The 26,923-nt window shown below is 32.1% G+C and overlaps 3 protein-coding genes and 1 non-coding gene across 5 annotated transcripts; 3 read left to right on the forward strand and 1 right to left on the reverse strand.

Moving 5' to 3' along the window:
- Nucleotides 1-666: 666 nt before the first annotated feature.
- LOC129918500 (2-methoxy-6-polyprenyl-1,4-benzoquinol methylase, mitochondrial) lies at nucleotides 667-7,816 on the forward strand. The gene is made up of 4 exons (XM_055999090.1): nucleotides 667-750; nucleotides 6,684-6,922; nucleotides 6,989-7,407; nucleotides 7,470-7,816. Exons 2-4 carry the CDS (start codon nucleotides 6,733-6,735, stop codon nucleotides 7,770-7,772), a joined length of 912 nt encoding a protein of 303 aa, XP_055855065.1. The 5' UTR covers nucleotides 667-750; nucleotides 6,684-6,732; the 3' UTR covers nucleotides 7,773-7,816.
- On the forward strand, nucleotides 1,032-1,644 carry LOC129918187 (formin-1-like). The gene is made up of 2 exons (XM_055998575.1): nucleotides 1,032-1,349; nucleotides 1,465-1,644. The coding sequence occupies exons 1-2, from the start codon at nucleotides 1,032-1,034 to the stop codon at nucleotides 1,642-1,644; spliced, it is 498 nt and encodes a 165-aa protein (XP_055854550.1).
- A 284-nt stretch (nucleotides 7,817-8,100) lies between the features above and the next one.
- Nucleotides 8,101-8,174, reverse strand: Trnai-aau (transfer RNA isoleucine (anticodon AAU)). The gene has a single exon. It is a non-coding gene; the product is annotated as a tRNA-Ile (tRNA).
- A 12,213-nt stretch (nucleotides 8,175-20,387) lies between these two features.
- LOC129918146 (arylalkylamine N-acetyltransferase 1-like) lies at nucleotides 20,388-21,640 on the forward strand. 2 transcript variants are annotated; one of them, XM_055998520.1, is made up of 4 exons: nucleotides 20,388-20,564; nucleotides 20,702-20,937; nucleotides 20,999-21,268; nucleotides 21,335-21,640. In XM_055998520.1, the coding sequence occupies exons 2-4, from the start codon at nucleotides 20,740-20,742 to the stop codon at nucleotides 21,506-21,508; spliced, it is 642 nt and encodes a 213-aa protein (XP_055854495.1). In that variant the 5' UTR covers nucleotides 20,388-20,564; nucleotides 20,702-20,739; the 3' UTR covers nucleotides 21,509-21,640. The 2 variants fall into 2 exon arrangements, with proteins under 2 accessions (XP_055854495.1, XP_055854493.1); XM_055998518.1 differs by having other exon boundaries at nucleotides 20,725-20,937.
- The last annotated feature ends 5,283 nt before the right edge of the window (nucleotides 21,641-26,923 follow it).

Below are 26,923 nucleotides of genomic sequence, written 5' to 3' on the forward strand. Positions count from 1 at the left end.
TTTTTCAGTACGCAGCTCCGACGAAAAATTGGAGCGTTTTCACTCATTTGTCACTTACTTTTTTCTGTCCTGTGCATTTTTCTTGACTCCAAGAGCAGTGTTGACGGTTTTTTCTTCACTTCTAATTCATTTATTTCTTGCTTTAACAATTATTTTCTGTTGATTTTTCTTGATTTTAAATTAATTTTGAATTTTTTTATTTTGACTTTGACAGAATACGTACTTGATGATATTTTTTCGTTAGCATTTTCGTTGTCGACTTTGGAGACTTGAAATTTTTCGTTCCGCATCAGCAGCGTTAAATATATTTTCAAGTTAAAGTAAATTACTCGAAAATTGCTCTAACAATTTTGATTAAACTTTGCATATATGGAATACAATATTCAACACAATAATAATTGCAATAAAACTGCATTTTTATTTTTTCTCAAAAAATTCAAATAACAATTTAACAAAAATTTGCCTTTCGGCATGCTTTTTCCCTATTTCAAACGAATTTCTTTAAATTTTTTTTTATAGAGGCAGCTCTTTATAATCTACAAGTTAACTAACATAAAAGTGCTTTGAAATGCAAGAGCAAATACGTGCATTATATTTTATTCTACATTACAAAATTCGATGATTTGTGAAAATTTTTACAAAAGTAAACAAACGGGTCTATTAAATACATTTTTCGTAAGGCTGGTCACACTATTCAATCTGCCAACTGTCAAAATATCAGCTGTGTTGATGAACAACAACCTTGTATTTCATCACACTCGACCCGATTCGATTTTTGGACGAGCAACAAGTAACATCGCGGCTAACTTTAATCCGCAATTAATTTATACATCAGTAGAGCAAAAGCGAAATTAAATAGTCCAATCAATTCAAAATTAAATTGTCTTACCAACCACGCTACAATTTTGGTAATTTTAACAAAAAAATAAAAATAAAATAACAATTTCTCAACGGCACATGTGCTAACCGCCATAACCATAAAGCCACATACAAAAAACATCCAAGGACCCGGTGAGGTGGACTGCCCCCACATGGGGAGCTCCTCGAAATCCTGTAGCAGCTCAAGTAGCACTAAAAATAAAAAAGAAGAATCAGCAACCATAACGAAGAAAAAACCTAACGCTAAAAACGCTGCGTTATTAAACAGCCCTAACCAGATGCGTGCAGCACATTTGCTCATGCAACTGAAAAACGATGGATTTTCAAACATCCTAACGGATCAGCCTCTTAACAAAAGGGCTAAACCTAGCAACGATGTCGATATGGATTTCATCGAGGAATTCAACGAAAGTTGGAAGGAGGCGAAAAGAAGCGCCAAATCGCCAACCCCAATTGCCCCAGCAACAGAGGCAATAAATAACAGTAACCGCTTCTCAACCTTGAGCGACATAAAATTTTTAAAGAGTTCGTCTACCAATAGACGCAACTTTAAAATACCATCTCAAACAACAGACGAGTCAGTAGCTCACACTACCAACGAAGAAATCGCCACCAACCCGCAAGCTAACACCAACACCGCCACTACCAACACCGCCACCACCAACACCGCCACCACCAGCACCGCCACCACCAACAACGCCACCACTCCAGCTTCCACCGAAACCAGCACCAGCGCTGCTGCAACACCAGGAGAAGTCATCGTAGGAGGTTCCAGCCATCGTAAAATTAATTCAAGTAAGTTTTGCCCAGCCATAATTTTAGAAAATACGAATGTAAAACAATTAGAATTAGATCTAAGTAGTCTATCAAAATCAGGTGATTTTAAATTTTATTTTAAAAACCATAAAAATGGAACGTCCAAGCTCTATTTAAACAATCCCAAAGTCCACCAGGAGCTGATGGACAAAATTAGAGAGAGTGGAGAGATTCAGGGATATTCATACACCCTTAAAGAAAATAAAACACTTAACTTAATCCTCAGGGGTTTAACATCCGACTTCAATGAATCGGATATCCATAGTTATCTAGAAAGCGTCCTGCCGGGAACGGTAGAAAAAGTCTCGGTCTTCTCAACGGAGAGATCCAGAAGCTTAGGTTTCAATACCAACCTCTTCCTTGTTAGACTCAACAAGGGAATACTCTCAAATGAGATTATAAAAATAAACTTTGTACTAAACACAAAAATTAGTTGGGAAAGACCCAGAGGTAATACAGGGGTATTGCAATGCAGACGTTGCCAAAGTTTTGGCCACTTGGCTAAAAACTGTGGCAAAAATTATAAATGTGTTAAATGTATCCATACCCACCAGCCAGGCAATTGTCCAGTGAAGTCGACCCCTGAGTCGAAAGCACACTGCGTCAATTGTGACAAAGAACACCCAGCCAATTATCGTGGCTGTCAAAAATATAAAGAATACATCAACTCCAGAAAAAAATCCATCCTTGAAGCTAACCAAAAGAAATCGGAAGGCATAAGCCTTGCCAAAAATCTATCAAACGCAATACTTCCACAAAAATCTTTCGCTAGCCTCTTTAGGCAAGAATCAAGTGCACCTCTGGGTCTCTCCCAACCAAAAACCACAAACAGTAATTACCTGAACCAATTTCTAGACCTCTCCAAAGATCTCTTTGGAATCAGTGTTTCCGAACTTTTGACTAAGATTGAAAATTTCGTAAAAAACATCAATAAAAGTGGATCCCTCCAACAAAAAAGATTAGAATATTTAAACCTCCTCAATGAGGTAATGATAAGCACACCATAATGATATTAAAAACTCTAAGCTATAACATTTCGTCCTTAATAGAACAGAGCAGGAGAATCGAACTTCTTAAAATTCTCCTTGCTCACAATATCACGGTTGCGTTCATCCAGGAAACACACCTTAAACACAGACACAAAGTATTTTTAGACAATTATAATTTTCTTTCCAATCCTTTTAACCAAGGCGTAGCTATAGCTATAAAAAACAACATAAGTTATACAAATGTGCAACTAATAAATCCAATCTTCCCAAGTAACTTCTGTTACATAAGCCTCACTATTAATAACATCTCAAAAAAAATTTTACTGGGTTCTCTATACTTCCCCTCTAACTGCCAATCCAATCTTATGATAGAAGAACTAGAGAAAATAAATACCTTATCCGAAGCATTTGACGGGGCCATCCTGGGTGGCGACTTAAACGCTAGACACCCTAATTGGGGAGACTCTAAAATCAACCAAAATGGTAGAAACCTAGACCACTGGTTCAATACTAACAACCCTCAGCTAATAAACATCACCCCCCCAGATCCAACATTCCCAAGAAGCTCGGCTTACCTCGACCACTTTTTAGTTTCTCCCAATTTGATCAATGTATTTGATAATAACTACATAATCAAAACAATTCCAACTTTCAGTGACCATTTCCCAGCTATACTGCAACTGACTATATCGGATGCAATGCTGCCCCTAGTTGAACCTTATGTAGGTAAATCCTACAAAAATACCAACTGGCCCAGATTTAGGGAAGACCTAGATTTAACCTTAAGCACTGTTCTTCCATCTCCCTTTATTTCCCTCTCGAATGCACAAATAGATCGGAAAATAAGTACTTTCAACGAAACCATTTCTGACACTTTAGAGCTTCACTCCTCCAGTTCTGTATGTAATACTAAAAAATATAAAGATCTTCCAAGTGACATTAACAATCTATACAAAATTAAACACCTTTGGTAAAAAGATCTCAAAAAAATCTTCCACAGATCATACAACAAAGTAAACTGTGAGTACAAAGCCCTTTCAAGTAAAATTTCCCTACTCAAAATAATCATAAAAGAAAAAGTTAGTATTTGGCTAAATAACCAACTCAGCCTAAAACTCAGTAACATCAAACCAGGTCCACAAGCTTTTAAAGAAGCAGCTAAACTAACAGGTAAAAAGAAACGATTCATATGCGACCAAATCTCAATCGGAAACCGTATAATTACAAACGAATCCGAGAAAGTTAACACCTTTAAAGAACACTTTAGGGAACTCTACAGTGAAAAAATTCCTTCTTATGACCCCAATGTTGTTGTTTCAGTACAGGCAGAAATGATTCGCTTAGCCGAATCTATGCCAGAAAGAATATTCATCTTTTCAAATGAAAACTCCGCCATCAACCAAAATAACCAGTTTTTCACTTCTATCCCGGAAGTGACAAACATAATCAAAAATCTTAAAGCTAAAAAATCGACAGGCCCGGACAATATTTCCAATTTTATTCTTAAAAAAATTTCACCAGAAGCAATCAAATACCTAACAATTATATACAACAACTGTATAAATAACGGATACTTTCCAACAGAATGGAAAACCGCGAAAATTGTACCATTATTAAAAAAACCCAACATCTTCACTCTAGACAATTTTAGACCGATTTCGATGCTCTCGAATGTAGGAAAAATTCTTGAAAAAATCCTAATGAATAAAATTGAAATGCACACTGACGATCACATAGACTTTATTCCAGACCACCAATTTGGTTTTAAAAGGTCCCACTCTACAGTACACTCACTACTTAAAATCCACAACGAAGTTACAATCAACTTACGAGAGAAAAAATGCACCGTAGCCTGTTCGCTCGATATCGAGAAAGCCTTCGATAGTGTGTGGAGAGACGGCCTTCTTTTTAAAATCAGCCAGATGGATTTCCCACCACACATAACCAACATGATTCGCAGTTTCCTCAACAACAGATTTTTCTTCATTCAACTTCAACAGACAAAGTCAGAAAATTGTTTGACATACAGGGGAGTCCCCCAAGGCTCCATTTTCGGCCCAAAGCTATACAACTTTTTCATGCACGACTTTCCACATACTGTATTTTCCAACAACACCATCACATCAGAAGCAATCCTTTTTGCTGACGACACCTTTGTCTATGCTCCCTCTGAGCAGCCAACAGAAGCACTCATTAATCTCAAAGTCCATCTAGATATAATCAACAAATACTACAAAACATGGGGCATTCATATTAACAAAGACAAATCGGAAGCTATCTGCTTTCGAAATGCCAGCGGAAAAGGTAAACCTGGCGTAGTAAGCGAAAGTAAAAACCTGAAACTATCCCTTGACAACATCAACATTCCGTTTAAAAACAAGCTTAAGTACCTAGGGGTTCAATTTACTAACCTGCTTAAATTCAACCCTCACGCTAGGGAGAATAAATCCAAAGCTAGTAAACTTTCCAACATGCTAATGCCTTTCCTAAGGCACTCTATGCTAAGCAAAAAATCTAAACTTCTATTCTACAAAACGTTGATAAGGCCGACACTGATTTACGCATTCCCGGTATGGTTCAGCGTTTCACCAACGGTCCTTAATGAATTCGAAATCTTCGAAAGAAAGATGTTACGCCTCTGTGTAAGTAAAAACTTCAAAACTAGAAATAAAAGATATTCAAACAACTTTATTTATAATGAAGCAAACATAACTCCATTGATCAAATATACAGTCGAACTCATGTTTAAAAACATTGAAAAAATGAAATATTCAGACAATGATTTGATCAAGGGAATTTACTTCTCTCAAAATAATAATTCATGGACTGAATCTCTCTATCCATCACCAATCAGCATAAGCAACGAAAACCTCCAATCAACTCCTGATGGAATTCTTGAATTCTTCTTGACCTCAATCAGAGGAAATAACAGAGGCTAAATCAGCCAAAAGAATAATCAGATCTTTCAATCTAAAATAGACAAAAAGAAAAATGTTTAATAAATCAATCAAACGTAAAATCAAAAATCACCTGAAATTAAAATTTAAAAAGTATATAAAGAAAATACAAACAAATCATAAGATAAATAAAAACATTTCAACATTAATCATTAAAAACAAAAAAAAAAAAAACAAAAAAAAAAACAAAACAAAAACATATTCTCAAAAAAAAAAAAGATCTCTAGCTGGGTCAAAACTATACTACCATTGTTTGCTTTGCTACTTAATATTGTATTAGTTTTAAGAAAATAAAATATGTGTAAACAACCTATGATACGATTAATACTAATCAAGTTAAATAAAAAAAAAAAAAACAAAAATCAAAACGAAATGCTCTCAAAATTATCAAAGTAATCACAAATTGTATTAACATAACATAAATATACTCAAAACCCAATCACAAATGTAAAAAAAAAAAACAACAAACAACAAACAATAACAAAACATAGAAAAAAAAAACTCGAAAACAACAATAAAAATAAACAATCTAAACTTCCTATCGGAACAAAACTATATTTATGAAAATAAACATATTAAAATGTAAAAATATGAAAATACAAACAATAACCAAAAATAAGAAAAGAAAGAATATAAACCTATCAAAGAAACTGACATTTCATAGGTAATGTCAATAAATGTCGGAAAAGAAAACATATGTTCGTTTATGTAAAATATCTATACATCTCACTTTCTGTATTTATAGCGTACCTATTTTATCTAATTGTATATATATGTATAAATATCTTAGTCATTAGTAGTAGTATAAAGACAATCGTCTACAGAAACTATTTTATAGCTCCGAGAGCAAGAACTATTATATTCCTAAAAAAGAAAAAGACAAGCCATGTTGGCATTCGACACTAAAACAACAGAACAGGATGGCCATACATTACAGCCTCCGCTTATTCTACTTATAATAAGAAAGAAAGAACTAAATATACTTACTCATGTATTCATGTAACATTATTTTCAAGTCTCAATAAAAATACATACATACATACATCACACTCGACCCGCATAAATTAATTCTGCGATAGAATTTTAAAACGATGAATATCCCTCGAATTCTATTTAAAAATACACAAAATTCAATAAAAATCAATTTAAGAAATGTAATTATACCAAACTTTCAACGCACTGTAACAAATCAAGCTCAAAGAGCACCAGAAAACTCCACCGAAGATGGAACTACACATTTTGGTTATCAAACTGTGAAAGAAAGTGAAAAAGTTGAAAAAGGTTAGAAAAAAAAAAACACTGATTTACAAAACATCCTTTATTTGTACAATCTATTGTAAATTATAGTACACAAAGTATTTGAGGATGTTGCCAAATCCTATGACATAATGAACGATGCCATGTCCATGGGAATCCATCGTATATGGAAAGATATTTTCATGGAACGATTGGGTCCAATGCGTGGAGCGCGTCTGCTCGATATGGCTGGCGGGACAGGAGACATTGCATTTCGATTTCTGAAATACATAGACAAACAACCGAATCCCAGCAATCGGGAAAGTCATGTCACAATATCAGATATCAATCAACACATGTTGGATGTTGGCAAAGTTCGAGCTGATAACTTGGGGTTGACTCAGGAAAAACTCGATCAAATTTCCATCGAATGGAAATGCGCTAACGCTGAGGAACTTCCATTTGATGATAATACTTTTTCAGCTTACACAATTGCCTTTGGAATTAGAAATTGTACACATATTAATAAAGTGAGCAAATTCACTCTATACTTATTCTAAGAATCGATGAATACTTATTTTTTTATTTCCAGGTACTATCAGAAGCATATCGAGTTCTTAAGCCAGGTGGAAGATTTATGTGCCTGGAATTCAGTCACCTGAACAACGAAACCCTTCAATGGTTGTATGATCAGTATTCGTTTCAAGTTATACCGCCAATGGGACAGATTTTAGCTGGTCAATGGCAATCGTATCAATATCTTGTAGAGAGTATTCGGAAGTTTCCTCGTCAAGATGAATTTAAGGAGATGATTGAGAAAGCCGGCTTTGATATGGTTCAATATGAGAATTTGACATTTGGGGTTGTTAGTATACATTCGGGTTTTAAATTGTAAAAAGCATAGGAAATTAAATAAAATAATCTGCGATTGTATTGAAATTTTCTTTTTATTCATATTTTTTCTTAATTGTACAGTGCCAGTAACAAATTTAGTAAATTAATAATGGAACTTAAACTTACAAAAAAAAAGAAATCTATTTTTATAGAAAGAAATTTGAAAAATACACCGTTTTATTGCAGATTCCGAGTTCTGAGAAACTCGAGCTAAAAACAATAAGTTAAAATTCTTTCGCTAAATTGCTAGCATTAAAGACACAAAAAAATCAAAATGTATACTTTTTCTGTGCTTAAAAAATAAAAATAAATAAATAAAAAAATAAACCTGGCCCATGGGGGGATCGAACCCACGACCTTCGCGTTATTAGCACGACGCTCTAACCAACTGAGCTAATGGGCCACATTTTCTATGGTGTCAAAAATAAGTTTTCTACCTTTTTTTTCTAATTCAATCACTAATTTTTCTAATTTTCTGTGAAAAGTAATAATTAATATTCCTCTGGTATAAATTTTAATAAAAATAATTTCGAGGCTCTAATCGAGAAGTAAAAAAAGTGTATCTATTCGTCATAATGCATTATAATGGTCCGTGTCGCACACTGTTTTTTCCCATACAAGGGTTGGATACCAGAGATATAATATGTACAATTGTACATATACATATGTACATATATTTTTTTTAGAAGGATTTAATTTTGATATAAAAATAAATTCAGGTAGGTAGAAGATATCTTCATTGGTATGAAAAAAACTAACTTGAATTAAAAAAAAAAATGCATTTTATGCAAAAATTAATAATATAAAAGAATAATATTAAAAAAATGCTAGAATACCTAATTATTATTAAAATTAAAAACCAAAACTCTTTTTGAACGGTTTAATTCTCCAAACGAAGTATGTATTATTTAATTTCTTGTATAACAAAGAATATATTTTAATATGTAGTTAGATAAACTAAAAAAAAAAATAAATAAATACAAATTAAAAAAAAAAGATTATGCCATTATTAAGAATTTATTAGTCGACACATAAAAACAAAATAAAAAATCATCAAACGGTTCTCAAAAACAAAAATAACAATTTTTTTAATCCATCCATTTAATTTTTCTTTTAAACACTTTTGTACAAAAAATAGTTATTTTGAATTTGTTGCAGTCATTGAATAATTACAAATAGAAGTGGACACCCAGGGAAACTTCCGCTGTAAAATTGTAGTCGCTAGTATCGTGCGTTGAATTAAAAAAGCAAATCCAACAATCCAAAAGCAAAGCCAACAATCCAAAAGCAAATCCAACAACCCAAAATCAAATCCTAAACAGCTTATACATATGGATAAAAGTTTTCCTATTTCAAAAAGTGGAGATAGCCTAGAGGATAAGGTGCATGCCTGTTAAGTTTATCTGCCCAGGTTCGAATCCGACGGGAGATTGAGATTGTTTTTTTTTTTACATTACTAAAATAAAAATTAATTAAATTTCTCAAAAAAAATCTCCGCAAAAAAAAAAAAGTTTCAAATGTTACCGGTATTCGAACCTAGGCCAGTAGGAGTAAAAGGCATTGGCCTTGTTCTCTAGACTAATACGACTTTTCAAAATACGAAAACTTATTTCAATATAAGCTCTTTGAAATGTATAATAATAATTATTAATTTTTTTATGAAGGTTTAAAAAAATTATTAGTTAAGACTCAACTCGAAAATACATGATAGTTGAGGCGCAAACCTGTAGTTCATCTATCTTCCGGTACTCTTATAGTCGCATGAGTAATCTGCGGTGTCACTTCTATTTGTAATTATTCAATGGTGCAGTCATTAAGGAGAATTCAGAAATCAAGAAAATGGTTTTATGCGGGTAGTGAGGTATCGGTAATAAATAGTTTAAAAAATATTTTTTATTTCAAAGAATATTATATTTTTAACTAGGTACACAGATTTGTTTTCAAACAAAAATTTTCGTGCAAATTGGGTAAATAGTAAAGGTGAAAGTCAGAAATCATGAAAGCCAAAGTATAATTTTTTTAATTTGAAAAAAAGGACCTTTTTTTGACAGTAGTCAAAATCGTTAGTCATTTGCAAACTACGGTTAATTTTGGTCTTTTAATTTTCCCTCTGAGGAATCACCCTAAAACACTTCAAGTTTGAATGAAATGAAATCGTTTCAGTGGTTTGGATAGCAGCTCGAGGTAGAGACATACTCACTAGTCTGGGTCAAAAATGTATGAAATTTGATAAAATTTGGTAAAAATAATAATTTAACAAATGGTCCAAAAAAATTTAAAAAAATGATAAAAATAGGAATTTTCCATTATTTCGACAAATTTTCAAAACGCCAGAAGTCCGGAAGTCCTCTGCCAAGTTGAACAATTTTTTTTCTACTATATATTTAGCTCATAAAAGAGTTGTCTAAAGCTATATTATATTAAAAAAATAAGGCGTAAGGATGGTCGAATTCTTTTTTCTAAAATTACAATTAAAAAAAATGTTCTACCTACTTTGATCATTTTTTTAAACCCTTCTTAGTCTTTACCATTCGCAACTTTTCCGCGCTATAAGGATTTGAAATTCGAAAAAGTGTTTTTTTTTACCCACCTTAATACACACACTTTTTCCCCACTTTTTTTAAAAGTCTCGGTTGAGCTAAGGGTAACTTATATAATTTAAATAATGTCTAATGTTATTCTTGTATACAAGTAAAAAATACTTGTACATAGTCTCTCTATACAAGAACTTATCATAAACGCTTTTAATTAAATAAAAAAGAAAAAAAAAAACAAACAAACAAACAAAAAAAATCTGTTATTTGAACAAATGCCAGCCACTTATACTGTATACGCAAAATTGTTATTTCAATAATAAAAATAATTTTAATTCATAGGTACTAAAGTTGAACGTTGGTCTAGAAGATTTATGCCTAGTGACTAAAACTTTTTTTTTTTTAAGCTGATGGTATGTTTGAGGTTAATGCCCTGCTGAAAAATACATTAAATAAAATATAATATGACTATATTCGAAGTAGGTCACTGTGGCGTATGTGTAACATAAATTCGAAAAACTTCAAAAATACAAAATGGAGAAGATTATATTACATACCTTGAATAGTCTATCCTCAAGTGCCAAAACAGAATGAAAAGCATCAGTGAGAAATCTTTAGACTAACAAATTTTGAGCTCAAGATAATTTGGGTGAAACAAACAGAAAAAGCCAACACTTTAAATTCAATTCTGTAGTATTTAAATATTTTACAAAAATTCTATTTCAAGTAATGGACAAATATTTGTATAGCTCTTTGATAACAAGCAGGACAACGCTGGTATTTCAAAATTACATCATGCATACAATGGGCCATATTCATAGTTGCTGTCTAAGTTGCTGCTAAGAAAGACTGGAGTTCAGCCTATTCAAATAACATTGGATAAACCCCAGTCTAAGAACGACTATGAACATTCCCCAATATGTCTAGGATAATAGTACATACACATTAAAGAAGTCGGTATTTATGTCCATTTAAAAGGTGATGATTACGGAATTGAAGATACCAAAATCTTATCATCTCTTTCTTAGGTAAATATAGACTTACATTAATTTCACTAATAGCTTTTCCATTTTCCAATCCACTCAAGTACATCTATGTTTAAAATAATCTAAATGGATGAAACTCGACGTATTTGCATACAATATGATCTTAAACGTGATAATTCCTCTTAGCACATAGTAAATGCATTACAAACGAGCATCCATTTTACGTCCCCTAAACATCAAATATGCATAATATACAATCTTTAATGTAATATAAGAGACTTTAGTCTCCCCTTTAAGAATTTTAATAACCACCATGTAGACCACTCTTATTCTCAAGAGCGTAGCCAGTTGAATATACCAGGAGGGGATAACACCTATCAAGTATCAAAGATAATGAAAACGTTATAAGAACTAAGGTATTATTTTTAATTAACTTTTCTTGATAGTACTTAACTCAGTTGAAAAAATCAATTAAAAAATTAAGATAAATCTCTGCATTTTTTTCTATGAGCAAAAAAAATTGCCCCTAAGACTAGTAAAGGGGGTATTAAAGTCTTTTTAATTTCCTTTTTGGTCACTGCTTTTTTTTGCCAACATTTGTCAACCAAAGCTTTGCAATGTATGTAAACTATACAAGGATGATTCTACTTCATCATACATTTAAGATTCACTTAAACGACCATTCGATTTAGCTTGGGGCTAGCAGGATGTTAATGATGGTAGTACGTTTATTGATGTTGGATGAAAAACACTGATGTCAAACAGAACCTGTGGATACAGAAAGGGTGGTTTGATGATAAGCTATTCATTCTACTTAAAGGAGGAGCTGAAAGCTTTCAAAGCTATTTAATAAAAAAAAAAAAAACAAAAATAAATAAAGTTTATGCAACAGTTTGATACCGAAACTCAGATATGTACGAGTATAAAGGGGGTGTGTTCCCGACCTTTGATTTAATAGATAAAAAGCTCTTTTTTATTCTCTCCCTAGCTGGATAGTATTTTATCTGAGAAGTTGTTTATAATAATTTCTATCGTACACTATACAGATAGGTACACTCTATTATTTTGTCTCAGTAAAAATTTAATCTTCGTGTAGACAAGAACGTTTAAAATAATTTTGTTGTAGAAATAAAAAGGATTTTAAAAGTCACAAATGATTTTATTTCTATTTCCATTCAAGGAAGTTAAATAAAATTGAATCAATTATAAATTCATCAAAGTAATATTTTGAGAGTGATAAGTTGTAAAACTGATTTAATAATCAAAGGAAAAGACATTTTAAAAGATACTTAGGTTTTTTTTTTTGACTAAGAGAAGTACGTTTTGATATATTTTTATATTAAAAAATTACTTTATTAATGTTTTAAAAGGTAACTGTACTGTGTTCATTAATGTTAGAGCCTTGAGGATGGTGATTTATAGTGAAGCATTGTTAATACAGTGTAAGATTAAGGCAACAAGTCGGTATGTTTTTATCCAAACAATTTAGATAGACTTTTCAATCGTCTTTACTACAATACGAGGTTTTGTGACCGGATGAGAACCAGTACCCACGTGATGCCGGGTCCCATAAATATTCCACATCGTATGCATATGTACATATGTGCGTAAAGTTCTCAAAAACGGTTTCAAATTCAAATCTTAGAAGATAAACAAAATCTATCTTTTGATGAAAAAAGTTTATTTTTCAGAAACCAATAGGTGAAAGAAAGACTTCATTTTTGGATTTAAAAATGTTTTTTGAATAATCAAATTTTGAAAATGGAACATATATGAAATTTTCGTTTGAAGTTGATAATAATAATTATAATTGCTACAAAATAGCCTATACCGACTTTATTTAAAACTATTTTTCAAAAAATTATTTATAAAAAAATATGTATGTACAGTAGGGTGTCCGTTATTTCCCAAAGTGATGTTTTCGGGGGAGACACCCCCCAGATCGAAAGTTTAGGGCCTAAATAAAGGGAATTTAGGAAAAAAAAATTTTTTGGAGGTCATTAACCCGTGCCTCTAAGGTCATACTTTCCCCATACAAATTTGTATGGGAAATTTTTAACTCATACATAAAATTTTTTTTCTCTCGAGTTAAATCATCTATTTTTAAAATGTTTGTTGATTCTGGTTGGAAAATAGTTCCTTTAAAAGATTACATTCAAAATTTCAAGTTAAAAATGTTTTTATATTTTATTTCGGTTTTTTAAATTATTACCTGTTTTCGTTGTTTTTGCTTTCACCTATCAAATAATTTTAAATGCAGTTTTATTGGTTTTTAATTCTTTTCAAACATTGCATTCAAAAATTTGTGTATAAATCAAAAACTTTAATTTTTTTAATTTTTTTTGAAATTTTTGCCGTTTTTATAATAAATAAAAAAAATGCGAAATAAAATATAAAAAAATTTTTTAACGGGAAATGTTGAATGTAATCTTTTAAGGGAACTATTTTCCAACCAGAATCAACAAACATTTTAAAAATAGATGATTTAACTCGAGAGAAAAAAAATTTTATGTATGAGTTAAAAATTTCCCATACAAATTTGTATGGGGAAAGTATGACCTTAGAGACACGGGTTAATGACCTCCAAAAAATTTTTTTTTGCTAAATTCCCCTTATTTAGGCCCTTAACTTTCGATCTGGGGGGTGTCTCCCCCGAAAACATCACTTTGGGAAATAACGGACACCCTAATGTACAGGTAGTCGTCGGCACAGCGCCAAAGCCGCGATTCTGCATTTTTGTACATTTTGACTTTAATGTGTCATTTAACTTGTTATCGGTCCCTCTATTCATTGAGTCAATCCCAATCCTCCATCTGTTGCCTAGAAGCCTAAAACATCATTTTTTGTTGCACGAGTTTTCATAAGATTGCATGTGTTTCCAAAACTTTGAAGCCGTTTTTCTCAAAACTACAATTTTGCAGGTTCGTGGTTTTGGCTTTGTGCCCACGTAGTATGTGTTATACAAAAATTAAAATAAAAGAAATTAAATTGCATACTTGTTTTGGAGCTCCTGCGAAGAACGAATTTTGTTTATTTAATTACATTTGCCAAGTTTTTATATTAAATGTTTTGAAATTTTAGCAACTTGAATTCCAAAAGAGCAAGTTCGTGAAACCCAGTGATGCATTTTATTTTTAATTGCGATAGGTATATGGATAGGTCAAGTTTAGGATTCGTAAAAAAAAATTGAAATCGAGACAACAATAAGGACTGGCATTTCGATGATGGACAGTGTAGAAAAAAGTGGGTCTCGCTGTTCTGTCTTTCTGCCTGGGTGTTGAGCTGAATTCTAAACCATTAAAGCGAATTGCTTCAAATTTGAAAGCTAAGGGTTTTGGTTATTAGATGATGATTTCTTTAAGGCGAAATTTGAAAAAAAAAAAAAATAACCATATTTGTCATATTAAAAAATGGAAAACGTTTGATTTAAAAAATATATGGGCTGTGGAAAATAGAGTTCTACTTTTGAAATAAAAAAATATTTTTAGAGCCGTTATTGATGGTACCTGCCATAGATCCGTTTTCTTGGTTTCTGAATTTCACGTTAAATGTAACTGATTCCAACGACAATTTTTGTACGTTTTTAAATTTTAATTTTTTAACTATGGAACATTTTCAAAAATATCAATTTTGGGTTTAGAAAACAAAAAATTTTTTGAACGATCATCTTCTTTTTTTAAGCGGATCAATGAATTTTCTTTAGAACGGCATATCCATTTTTTTTTTTTTAATTCTTATAAACAGAAAAATATTTTTTTTTTTAAACAACTCCAACAAAGTCTTTGTTATAAAAAATAAAATGACATACTTTGTTTGGAAGTTAAAACCATCTAAACAGATATTTTTTGTAATTTAAAAAAACATGCAATTCCCTGTTTTGAATACACCCTGTATTCCACTTACACATGTATACAACCCAATCCCGTCTTTATTAAAGTCTAAAATAGTACCTATAACCATTTCCCATGAACTTCAGGAACATGTTATTAACTCTTCATTGAATTTGCAAGTCATTTTTGTCGTTCGTTAGAGCAGAGGTAATGAATATTTATAAAGATCAAAGCAAAAACTAAAAATCTACCAAAGAAGCTAGAACTAATTAAGCGTTGACAAAGCAGATTTTTTTCCAAATGATGCTACGACAGTCCATAATTTATTGAATAAAATGCCGTCTTCATCTGATTCTTATAAATACATAGATGTAATAAAACCACAAAAAAGTGTATACAATGTACATATAGGCACTATATATACATATATGTATATTCTTTTCAAAAAGTATAGACATTCAGACAAAATTGCGCCATCACCACCATCACGTAATCTCAAACTCACATCTCTTCTTATACTCCAAGCTCCACAGCAGCAAAAATCATTTTCTAACCTGCTTCCTCATCGTCTCCAGACTTCCTAACGAAATAAAAGAAAAAAACCTTTTAAGTCCATTATTTTATTCCTTTTCTTTCTTCGTTGCTCAATTTCACTATCAATAGGAACAACAACAATATCATCTTTAACCCGGTTGAAGAAAGGAAAAAAAGAGGCAGAAATCCCACCCAGTTCCGACTTCCGAGGCTCTCTCAGCTCTAGTTCCGACAAAAAGTGAAAACAAAATTCCAAAGTTTAATGTAAAATTCTATACCATGACATTAGAATTAATATAAAAGGCACTCTTTTTCATCCCCCATCACTAAGTCCATACATTTTAAAAGCTTTCACGCACACGGTGGCGTTATTTCAGCTGTGCTTTTCTGTCACCGTATAATTTTTACCCATGGCGGAAGATGGCATACCCCAAAGCCAGCCATCATTATTTACCAACCATTGTAATTATGATGACATTCGAGAGGCTCTTCTAAATGAAGATGTCATTTCCACTCATCCGAAGTGTAAAGAGTAAAAACCTCGTTTGAGAGAGAGTAAATAAAAAAACAATACCTGATGAAGTGATGACTGATGGTGTGGCTGATGACCTTCCGGTTTTGGGGGAAAAACTTTCATTTTTTTTTTTCCTAAAACGTGTGAGCGATTTATATATTAGAGCAAATAATACCCAGCCCCACTACCATTATTCCATCGCTTGGATTAATTGATTCTATTGCCGATTGTGACAGATTCATAATTGGATGTTTTATTGCTTGTTTTGGAATTGCATGTTATCGCGATGCATGTTATTCGATGTGTGGTGTTTCCGTTAAATGTTTAGGGTGGAAGTGTTGTTTGTATATATTTTTGTTTTACACTGAATACTTGTGGGAGAGTTTCAACATCATCACAATCTAGGAGATCCCGCGGGGTTAGGGACTCCACTTATCCACATGGTAAATGTTGTTGTTTACATTTTGTAGTTTAATTGGCGACAAACAGGGCGTATAAAGTCGTAGTAGAACTATTGCAAGCGTAGCAGTTTGTTTTGTAGACTTTTAAATAGGTTTTTAATTTTTATAATGCCACAAAATTAATTTATTAGGATTAAAAAGATTTAAGTAGATAGCACAAATGAAATGACGTTGAAAATTAAAATTACTTGAAACAGATGTTATTTTGGATCATAAATTACCTCAATGATATCTGTTACATTAATTTAGCATAGTACATATTTGATTTTTATAAATTTTCATTGTGGATTTTAATGGTTTATCGAGTAAATACATGTTAATTTAAATTTTAGCCGGCAAAGGAAAGCAAAGCAATTCACCTATAGACTCGTTCACTATGGCGTATGCGTGTTTTTTTGTTACTTTTTTTTTGCACTTCAGATTCTTCGATGTAGTCAGCTTAGAGCAAGCTGTATTACAAAGAGTTCATCATGAGTGCATGTATTAGTATGTAGTTAGTAGAACAAAAACAATAACAAAAATTAAGTTTTCCTAATTTAATAAATAAAATATGATCCACCAGAAGTATATAATAGAAACCACTCACATAAATTTGTTTGACCAAACCGACATTCTCTTATGGAAAAACGTATAAAATTGTTCAAAAATATTAAACTGGACTGTTTTTTTTTTCCAGTTCCTTTACTATAGAATTAAAAATGGCATGCACTTCAAATGTTTACCAAACTACTGGAAATTTGATGCTCTAAAATTATGTAACTATCCTTAGGCCTAAGAAGAATACCAAAACATAAAAAAGAAAAAAAAAAAAGAAAATGCTATAACCTAATAATGTTGACCCAGAAAAAAAATATAATTGTATAAATAGGGAAAATTTTATACTTATACTTGTACTTTTTTGAACCTTTCTGTTAGATCTGAAAAATCAGACTTCCCGTGTTCCACAAAACGCTAGTTTATTCACTAACTTTTCTGTAATCTAAAATTAAAAGGATACCCTTAGCGAGCACACCTCCAACAACGCAATATTATAAAGCGTTCCGATATGACTGTGAACTAAGATGAAAGGTAGGCCTCAAAACTTCTAGCTCAAGCAAATCCAAAAACACCAGCGTTCAAATAATCTCAGAAATGGAACAATACCACCGGCAAACCCCATAAGTATATAACCAGTGTGAAGTTATATGGGAGTTTATGATTTACTCGACATCGAGGTCATAACAAAGCCGAATAAAAATATGATACCTATTTATAGCTGGTCGTTCAAAATTTGTATGTAGAGTGCAAAAATCGCAGAATCAGGCGTGAATACTTTCTTAAATCTATAAATCGAAAGTTCAATATTGATTTTTTACTTGCGATATAGGTGCAATAAGGCAAGTTAAGGATTCGTAAATAATATCGAAATCGAGATAACAATCTGACATGACATAACGATGATTAATGAAGGAATGTGGATATTATGACCCTTGATGATAACACAGAGAAAAATATCACCTGAAATTAAGTTGACTTAAAGATGAAAATCTTCTTATCATCATAAAAATAAGAAGAATTTCATCTTAAATTAAGTGGATTTCCGCTTAATTTAAGACGGCAGTCATCTTGGCAAAAAAAATTCAGAAATCCGCTTAATTTTAGGTGGTCTTTTTCTATATGCAAGAATACAAAAAAATGTGGATCCCGCAATTCTGCCTGTCTCACCATAATGTCTCTGAGGATTTTGATAAAAAATACCGTTATTAAAAAAATGAGTAAAAATTATCAAAACTCTCTGTGTATCATTTAAAAAAAAATCAAAATTCAATATAATAATTTTGTTTTCCTTTGTTGAATAATAATTTCTTAAGGATAGCATACCTACCCTACAAACAATTTTGCTTCTCTAAAGCTTTACAGAAGCAACTATAGCACCTGTAAAGCTTTATAGAAGCAAAATTGTTAGTCGGGCTACCTACCATTTTTTTTTTATGTTTTAAAATTTTTATAAAAAAAACTATGTAAAAACAAAGTTCCAAAAATTTTTCAAACATTTTTGAAATTCTTTGTTTTACAAAAAATTGAATAATATTAAGAATATTAAGGGCCAATTTTTCAATAGTCAGATAAACCTCAGATAGAGCTCATTCCTAGGAATAAAAGTTTTTTTTATATTGATATTTATTCTTCTGATAGTCTAACTGACGATTGAAAAATCAGGGCTAAATAAAGTATAGTTCGATACTTTATCAAGTCAAAGCTTGTTTCTTGCTGTCGCGAAGAGCTTAGGGTTCTTGGTATGCAGCATAATGTAAGACTCTGCTGGGTTCCCGGCCACAGTGATGTGTTCGGCAACGAAAAAGCGGATGAGCTTGCAAGGGAGGGCTCAGTTCTTGATCCCTCTCTCATAGACCATAACATCAGAATCCCACAATGTGAAATAAAACGAAATATTGTCAACAATATTTCACAAAAAACAAATGAAAGATGGAACCTCCTAGAAACCTGCGGTCACACCAGGAAACTATGGCCGAACTTCAACGAGAAAAAATCAAATAAGATCTTACTACTTAGTAAACCTTCCTTAAGATCCCTAATAGGCGTCTTAACGGGACATAACCTACTAGGATACCACAAAAAGAAAATGGGGCTTAGTACGGATGATCTATGCAGAGGCTGCGGCAATGAGGACGAACAGGAAAACACTGTTCACTTCCTCTGTCACTGCCCAGCACTCTGTCGCACTAGGAAAAAATTCTTAGGAAACTACTTCTTTAATGAATTAGAAGAACTTTCGGAACTTTCAGGCAATAGCCTACTGAGCTTTATAAAGTCCTCCAAATGGCTCGAACAACCATAGCATTCATAGGTTATCACTTTTTCATGAAGTTACAATACTTCAGGGTATCACAAGGGATCTACATTGATCTAAGTGTGACGGTAACAAGATCAACTGTCAGCCCATTTAACCTAACCTAACCTATAGTTCGATGATTAAAACCTTTTAAAAAGTGTTTTCGTTACTTAAAAAACAATTTTTATTCCATTTTTATAAAATAAATGTTTAAATTAAATTTAAATGATTGGTTTAAAAAAAAGTTTTAGTGACCAACAAGAAGTATATACATAATACAAAAAATATTTTTTTTGTTGGTGTTTAAACATAAACCTGTTTGAACACCTCATTACCCAATGGGGGTTACCAATAATCAAATTTAAAATTCACTTAAATATTTTACTGAATTTTACATATTTCACCATGCCAAAAAAAAAAAAAAAACAATTTAATAGTCAGGTTAAAGGCTAACGCTCGCGGGTAAATCTTATAGTTGAGTTTCCCAACTGTTAAATTTAACCAAGTGTTAGCCTTTAACCCTCTGTCGGCACACGAGGGCGAATTTGGCAGGACAAAAATGAAAAGTGGTCACAGAAAAGTGTGTTTATATTTATAAGGGTGAAAATACTGTTTTTTGGAATTGTGAATACAGTATTCGAATTTCTCGGAAAATTCTACATCAATTTCATATATGATTCTCCATAAAATAGTGAGACCGAAAAAAGTTCTAGCGCCATGAAAAAGTTTAAACGAAATTCGCAAAAAAGAGGTGTGCCTACAGAGGGTAAACATGACTACTAAATTTGTTTTTGGTTTGGTTAATTCAGTTAAATATTTCAGTGATCTTTAAATTTCATTATTGGTAACCCCCAAAGTGTTTTTTTTTTTTTTTAATACAGATAACAGATCATCGTGAACACGCACTGAAGGTTATCTGGAGATATGTTAAATTTCAGTTAAACGTAGATAGCTACATACGAACACGGTGGTGGTGATAAGATATAATTTAAATAATTCTTCTGTAAAAATAGAATTTAAAAAAGATATTTTACAAAATAATATTAGTATTCATTTGGATTTACTCCCGGGGTTTTACTAAATAGTTGGATCTAGTATTCTGTAAGAAACAAAAAACAATTTTTGAGGAAGTTCTAGGAATTTTTTTGTCAATATAACTTGACCTAGTTAATTTTTTTTTTAATCGCGTCCACTACAGACTTTTTATCGGCCGACACAGTTTAATCGATTATTTTTAGAAATTGGTGTTTTCTTTTTTCAGTAAAAAAAATTCATCATGGAATACACAAGTATTCCCGAGGATCGTTTTGATGATGTTATCAAACATTTGCGAAATAACTTTTATGTTGATGAACCCCTAAGCAATGCTGTTGGATTATGTAAAAAAGGCGAAGGCCATAAAGAATATGAAGAATTTAATTATCAAAATATGCAAAATGGGTTTAATCTGATGGCGGTTGCTCCAGATGGTGAGGTTAGGACTTTTTAAAAATATTCAGATTACTTGTACATTTAAATTTTAATAACATACATAGATTGCTGGAGTTTTATTAAGTGCTGTTAGCCAGCCTGGTAGATTGGAAATAGTTAAAAAGAAAATCAACATGAGCGACGATGAAAAATTTAAGAAAATTTTCAATTTCATTTTTGGCCAAAGCTCAAAGTTTGATTTATTTGAAAAATTCCAAGTCGATAGAATATTTCATTTGCGAGTTTTATCTGTGGATTCAAAATACCGTGGAAAAGGTATTGGTAAAGAGTTGGTCAAACGTAGCATTGCCCAAGCTGAAAATTGTGGATTCAAAGTAAGAATGTTATTATATTGAAAACATTAAAAAAAAGAGAACTCATACAATTATTTGTATTATTAGGTCCTGAAAACCGATACAACTGGAGCTTTCTCGCAGAAAATAATGAAATCCTGTGGTTTTGAAACACTTTACAAAGTTAACTACGCCGAATACACTGATGAACTTGGAAAGCCTATTTTTATAATGGAGTCACCGCATACAAACTTCGAAATTCTTTATAAACAATTAAAATGAAATAGATGGTATAGGGAATTTTTATTAACAGATTTAAATCTTAGATTACAATGTGATTGCAATATTTTGCTAACCAAGTCATGCTTAGCTATAAAATGTATTTATATGAAAGTGTTTTTTTTTTTATTGAGGTAATGTCGGTGCGGGGAACTAAGTCCACGGGAACTAAGTCCACTGAGGGACTTCGTTCTCATTGAGTGGGAGCGGAATCCACTTTAGTGAAGTGGTTTTCTTTCCCATTCAAGCTGGGATTGAATTCCACTCTCTAATGGGAACCTAGTACACACTCAACAAAATTAAAAGAGAATTTATTTTCAACAATGATTTAATAAAGAAAAACGAAAGTAATCAAATAAGCGTTATTTTTCGTAAAAGTATACTTTTTAGTAAAAAAAAACGCGCACGGGCATAGGTCCCGATTTTTTTCGGAATTTATGTCCCACTTTACTAGAATCCAATTCGGGACTTAGGTCTGTCCCTCACTACTGAGACATATGTCCCAAAAAAAACAATTTCGGCACTCATTTCCCACATGTTAATGGTTAGTCGAAATAGCGTGACAAAATAAGATCATGGAAAGTGAAAGTCTTTTCGAAAATATTTTTGATATGTTTGTATTCTTTTTGAGTTGATAACAGGGTGAAGGGGGAAAAACTTTTGCTCACATGAGAATCTATTTATTTTGTACAACCCAAATGCGAAGCGGAAAAAAATTTTGCCCAGGGGAGAATCAATTTTGAGGTGTGAAAATAAAAATTGGCGCGAATTTTTATTTTCACACCTCAAAATTGATTCTCCCCTGGGCAAAATTTTTTTCCGCTTCGCGTTTGGGTTGTACAAATTAAATAGATTTTTTGCCAAATTATAACACTTCACTAACATACAAGCATTTGCGTCTGCCTGGCGATCTAACATTACCTAAGCAGAGGAACGAACTTGCGTGAGCGGTCCACTTAGGATATTTAAAGTCGCCAATGTCGGCGTCTTTTTAACTAACTGAAACCTTGTCTGGCTCGCTTCGAGGGTTCTCAGTATTTTAAATCCCTTTTAGGGTTCTCTGTCCCGCTCACGTAACTTCGTTGCTCCGCTAAAGGTATGTAAAGTCGCCAGGAAGGCGCCAATAACAACACTTTTTTAACTAAACTGTGCCTTGTCCCGCGGATGGTAATTCCAAATTAAATTGAACTAACATTCAATTGGGTTAGTTCCGTGGGTGTTACACTCCCTACTAACAATTTTGCTTCTATAATGGTTTACAGAAGCAACAATTGCATCTGCAAAGCTTTATAGAACCAAAATTGTTTATCGGGCTCTTTTCAGTTTCCTGAAAACTGGATTTCGAAATGAACTGCTGATTTTCCAGATTCGGTAAAAAGTCAAATTTAAAACTCGCGACTCTTTTTCTTCTTATTTTACTTCTTCTTGGTGAAATGGGAATTAAGTTAACATTTAGAGGGAACGAACACCACACGTTTTTTTCCGGAATTAGATTCCCACCTAGCATGGGAACTTACTCCACTTTACTAAAGTGGGTTTCGTTCCCACTAAGTGGGAACTAACTACCTCAGTGGACTTAGTTCCCGTGGACTTAGTTCCCCGCACCGGTAATGTCCTCTTTTTTATGAAACTTGTACAAACTCGAGGAATAAATTAATATAAAAATTTAAACAGCCAAAGTAAACTGTATTCAAAAGCCTTCGGAATGCAATTGTTTTTAATTCAGAACATGGAATACTTACATCAAAGTGCATTAGCGTATCGCGATTGGCTCAAAAAGTATTTATTCATAGTACGGGAAAGTTAGATTTTATTATATGGGGTCTGGGTCCAAAATGCATTTTGACTTCAGGACTCGAAAGAGTATCTAGACACGAGTCGAAAACCAAATTTTGCACAATCGCACCTAGAGTCATTTGGCCGCCATTTTGTTTTTTTTTTTTATAAAAATTTTACTTTCTCACATAATTCACGTATTTTTCAATTTACGGAAAAAAAATGCATTTGCAAACTTGAAGATAATTTAATTTCCTACAGTATATGTCAAAGAACTTTTTTCGATTATCCCTTCGGTTTAAGAGTTAGTGTGGTGTTTTTGAAACACGTCAAAGAGTGATTTTCTTATTTTTGTCATATCTCTTTTATTTGAGCTTTTTTTTGAAAATTAGTTCCTTGTCATTTGTTGCTTTAACGGTTTTTCTATTTGACAGACTATTTTCGATATGAAGGCAAAAAACTTAAAAAAAAATGAATTTGAATTGAATTGAAGAATGTGAATTTGTGCTAATTTAGCCTACTCATATTAATTGGAAAACTCGCTTACTTAACCCCCTGAAAACCATATAAGGCCGAGATTCAAAGCTGCCAGTCTTTTGAATTCGTTATTAGAATGCATAAGGCTATAAAACTGCATACTCACATTTTGGTTATACCTCCACTCCCAAAATTTGCTGTGGGCTCTCTCGGTCTAATGCTGTTGTTCACATACTAGGTTCCTCCTGAAAAATGCAACACTCTCACAAACAACTTGTTTGTGAGATAGTTTTGAAATAGTTGTGTAATTCTTTATAAATATCTGTCTTACCACCCTTCTTGAAAATTGGATTTGGGAATGATGATTTCCAAATGATTGGAAATTTTCCAGATTAAATGGAAAGTTCAAATAAATAGGTACGTAAGGGGCCTAGATAACGAGTTTTTACAGTTTTTCAATAATATTGCAGGAACACCATCTAGACAAACTGAACAATCGCCATTCAATTAGCTTTACAACAAAAGCAGGATTTTGTTTTGTTATTGTTTCGCAAATAAATTCATGATCTGATCTGGATCAAGAGGAAAATAAAACACAACTATTATTACAACACGTTATGGGAATAGCTTTGCAGATTTCTAAAAAATGTTTCGTGATTTTCAAAAGTCTCATCAACAAAGTATTTACAGAAATTTGTCGCGTCGCAAAAGCTTTGGAAATATCGGAGGTTTGTTTTATTGGGACGTTTTCATAGAGAAAATTTGCAGGGTAGCCACCTGAGTTTTTCTTAGTGCCGAAAAAAGTGCATTTTAAAAATTTTTCTCCAAATTCTTCGAGTGACACATCAGAAAAATGGTCCGTTTAAGATCTAAAGATACTTGGAAGTCTGGCTGCTGAGTTATATGCATCCAAACATTTAGGTAAAAAAATTACAAATTAATTTTTTTCAGATTTTCGAAAAAAATTGAAAGAATCTACCCTTAACAAAAAAAAAAATGCATTTTAAAAGAATTCCTCAGAATTCATCGACTGAGATATCAAAAGAATGGTCTCTTTTAGTTGGTTTGTTCGCCCCTGAAGTTAGAGTTAAAATTGATTACCTTAAATATATTGAATTCGGTATAGTTGCATATCTATACGTATTAATTCATACTAAAGTGATGCAATATTTTTAATAGCCCATTGGTTACAATTAGAGTACCATTTGTATTTCAAAACTCCATCATGCATATAAAATGTATAGAGAAACTGGCACGAATTAAAGAATTAGGTATTACATATATGTAAATTAAAAAAAGTGATTAAAGGATTTAATTATTAATCCGAAATCTTATCACCACATTAGCTTTCAACAAGATATTCCAAGGTAAATGTTGAAATGTTGACTTAAAAGGATTTCACTAATAGCTTTTTCAACACTCTCTCAAGTATCTCCATGTTGAAATGGATCTAAATGGATGAAGCTAAACGTAATTGCATACTGTATGCACTTTAACGTGGTAATTCCTTTTATAACATATACATACATACATTTCAAAAAAGCATCTATTTTGCATCCCCTAAGCATCAAATATATATGTATATACAATCTGTAATGTAATACAAGAGACTTTAGTCTCCCCTTTAAGAATTTTAATAACACTATGTACACTATCAAGTCCGTATACAGTTGAAAATTACAGGGGGGGGGGGGAGAAACCTATCTAGAATCAAAGATGATGATGGAAACTTAAGAACTATAAGTACCTTTTTTAATTAACTTTTCTTGATAGTCCTTAAGGCCCATTTGCTCATACTAGTCATAAATTCTCATCTTAGCTAGGTCGAACATAACTCTTGTGCTTTACTTAGTTTATTCTAAGTTGCTAAAAAATATTTATGTTTAACCTAGCAATGATTTACTTTCATGATATAAATCGCTGAGAACTTCAAATTCAAAAGTCAAATCAATAGAAACGTCAAATAATTTAAATAGATTTTGAGCAATTTAGCAATTAATATACAACAATATCGTTAAATTTTCAAGTTTGTGTCTTTATCTTGCGGAATAAAAGTGTAAAAAAGTATATTTGAGCCAAAAATAAGTGTTAATTGGTTAAACAAAAATTATTCGTGTGTGTGTGTAAATGTGCTGGTGTGTCAAAATTAGTCAATGAAATATGACAGCAAAATAGTGCCTCATACAAAAAACTGTGGTGTAAATTGTACCATCTGTGGATGGTTTAAGTTAATGTAAGTTTATTTTTATTAAATTGATAATAATTCATGTCCTTTGTACTACCGACATCAATTTTTGAGCGACATTCTTGCTTTTTTCATAAAATAAAAGTGCCTAGGTAGAACATAACAGCTTAAGTTCTACTATTTCTTCCCCCTAAGTTATGTTAAACTTAGAGGAATTTATGACACAGTTTGAAGTTCGTGCAAACCGTAATGTAGAACTTAAGGGTTTATGTTTCACATAAATATTTAAGACTCGTTTCAGCAAATGGGCCTAAATCAGTTAAAAAAATCAATTTAAAAAATCGAGGTAAATCCCAATTTTCTTTTTCTGTGAGCAAAAATTAAATTCTCCTTAATTTATTTTTTCAACACCAATGAGGAGGGACAACACCCTTTTTACTTTCCTTCATGAATACTGCCCTTCTTGCCAACATTTGTCAACTAAACCTCGGCAATGTATATTGTACAAGTCTACAAGGTATGATGATACTTCATCATACATTTAAGATTCACTAAAGGGACCATTCGATTTAGCTTGAGGCGCTAGCAGGATGGTATGAGATGATGGTACACGTCTATTGATGTTGGATGGTAGAAAAAACTGATGTCAAATAGAATTTGTGGATACAGAAAGGGTGCTATGATGATAAGCGAATTCTACTTAAAGGAGGAGCTGAAAGCTTTCAAAGCTACTTCAACACCAAACATAAAAGCAAAAAAGAAAAAAAACAAAAACAAACTTTATGCAACAGTTTGATATTGAAACTCAGATATAAAAGGGGGTGTGTTCCCGACCTATGATTTAATAGATAAAAAGCTCTTATTTATTCTCTCCCTCGTCGGATAGTAAAATATCTGAGAATCTTTTTTCATATGATTTCTATCGTATACTATTACAGATACACTATTTAATTTTGTCTCAGTTAAAATTGAATCTTCGC

Source organism: Episyrphus balteatus, chromosome 4 (assembly GCF_945859705.1).
Source record: "Episyrphus balteatus chromosome 4, idEpiBalt1.1, whole genome shotgun sequence".
Taxonomy (NCBI): domain Eukaryota; kingdom Metazoa; phylum Arthropoda; class Insecta; order Diptera; family Syrphidae; genus Episyrphus; species Episyrphus balteatus.

Coding starts and splice junctions, on each gene's coding strand:
- LOC129918187 (XM_055998575.1), top strand. CDS start 1,032: ATGGGGAGCTCCTCGAAATCCTGTAGCAGCTCAAGTAGCACTAAAAAT. Junction 1,350..1,464: donor CAATTGCCCCAGCAACAGAG/GCAATAAATAAC, acceptor ACGAGTCAGTAG/CTCACACTACCAACGAAGAA.
- LOC129918500 (XM_055999090.1), top strand. CDS start 6,733: ATGAATATCCCTCGAATTCTATTTAAAAATACACAAAATTCAATAAAA. Junction 6,923..6,988: donor AAGTGAAAAAGTTGAAAAAG/GTTAGAAAAAAA, acceptor TGTAAATTATAG/TACACAAAGTATTTGAGGAT. Junction 7,408..7,469: donor ATTGTACACATATTAATAAA/GTGAGCAAATTC, acceptor TTTTATTTCCAG/GTACTATCAGAAGCATATCG.
- LOC129918146 (XM_055998520.1), top strand. CDS start 20,740: ATGGAATACACAAGTATTCCCGAGGATCGTTTTGATGATGTTATCAAA. Junction 20,938..20,998: donor CGGTTGCTCCAGATGGTGAG/GTTAGGACTTTT, acceptor TAACATACATAG/ATTGCTGGAGTTTTATTAAG. Junction 21,269..21,334: donor CTGAAAATTGTGGATTCAAA/GTAAGAATGTTA, acceptor TTGTATTATTAG/GTCCTGAAAACCGATACAAC.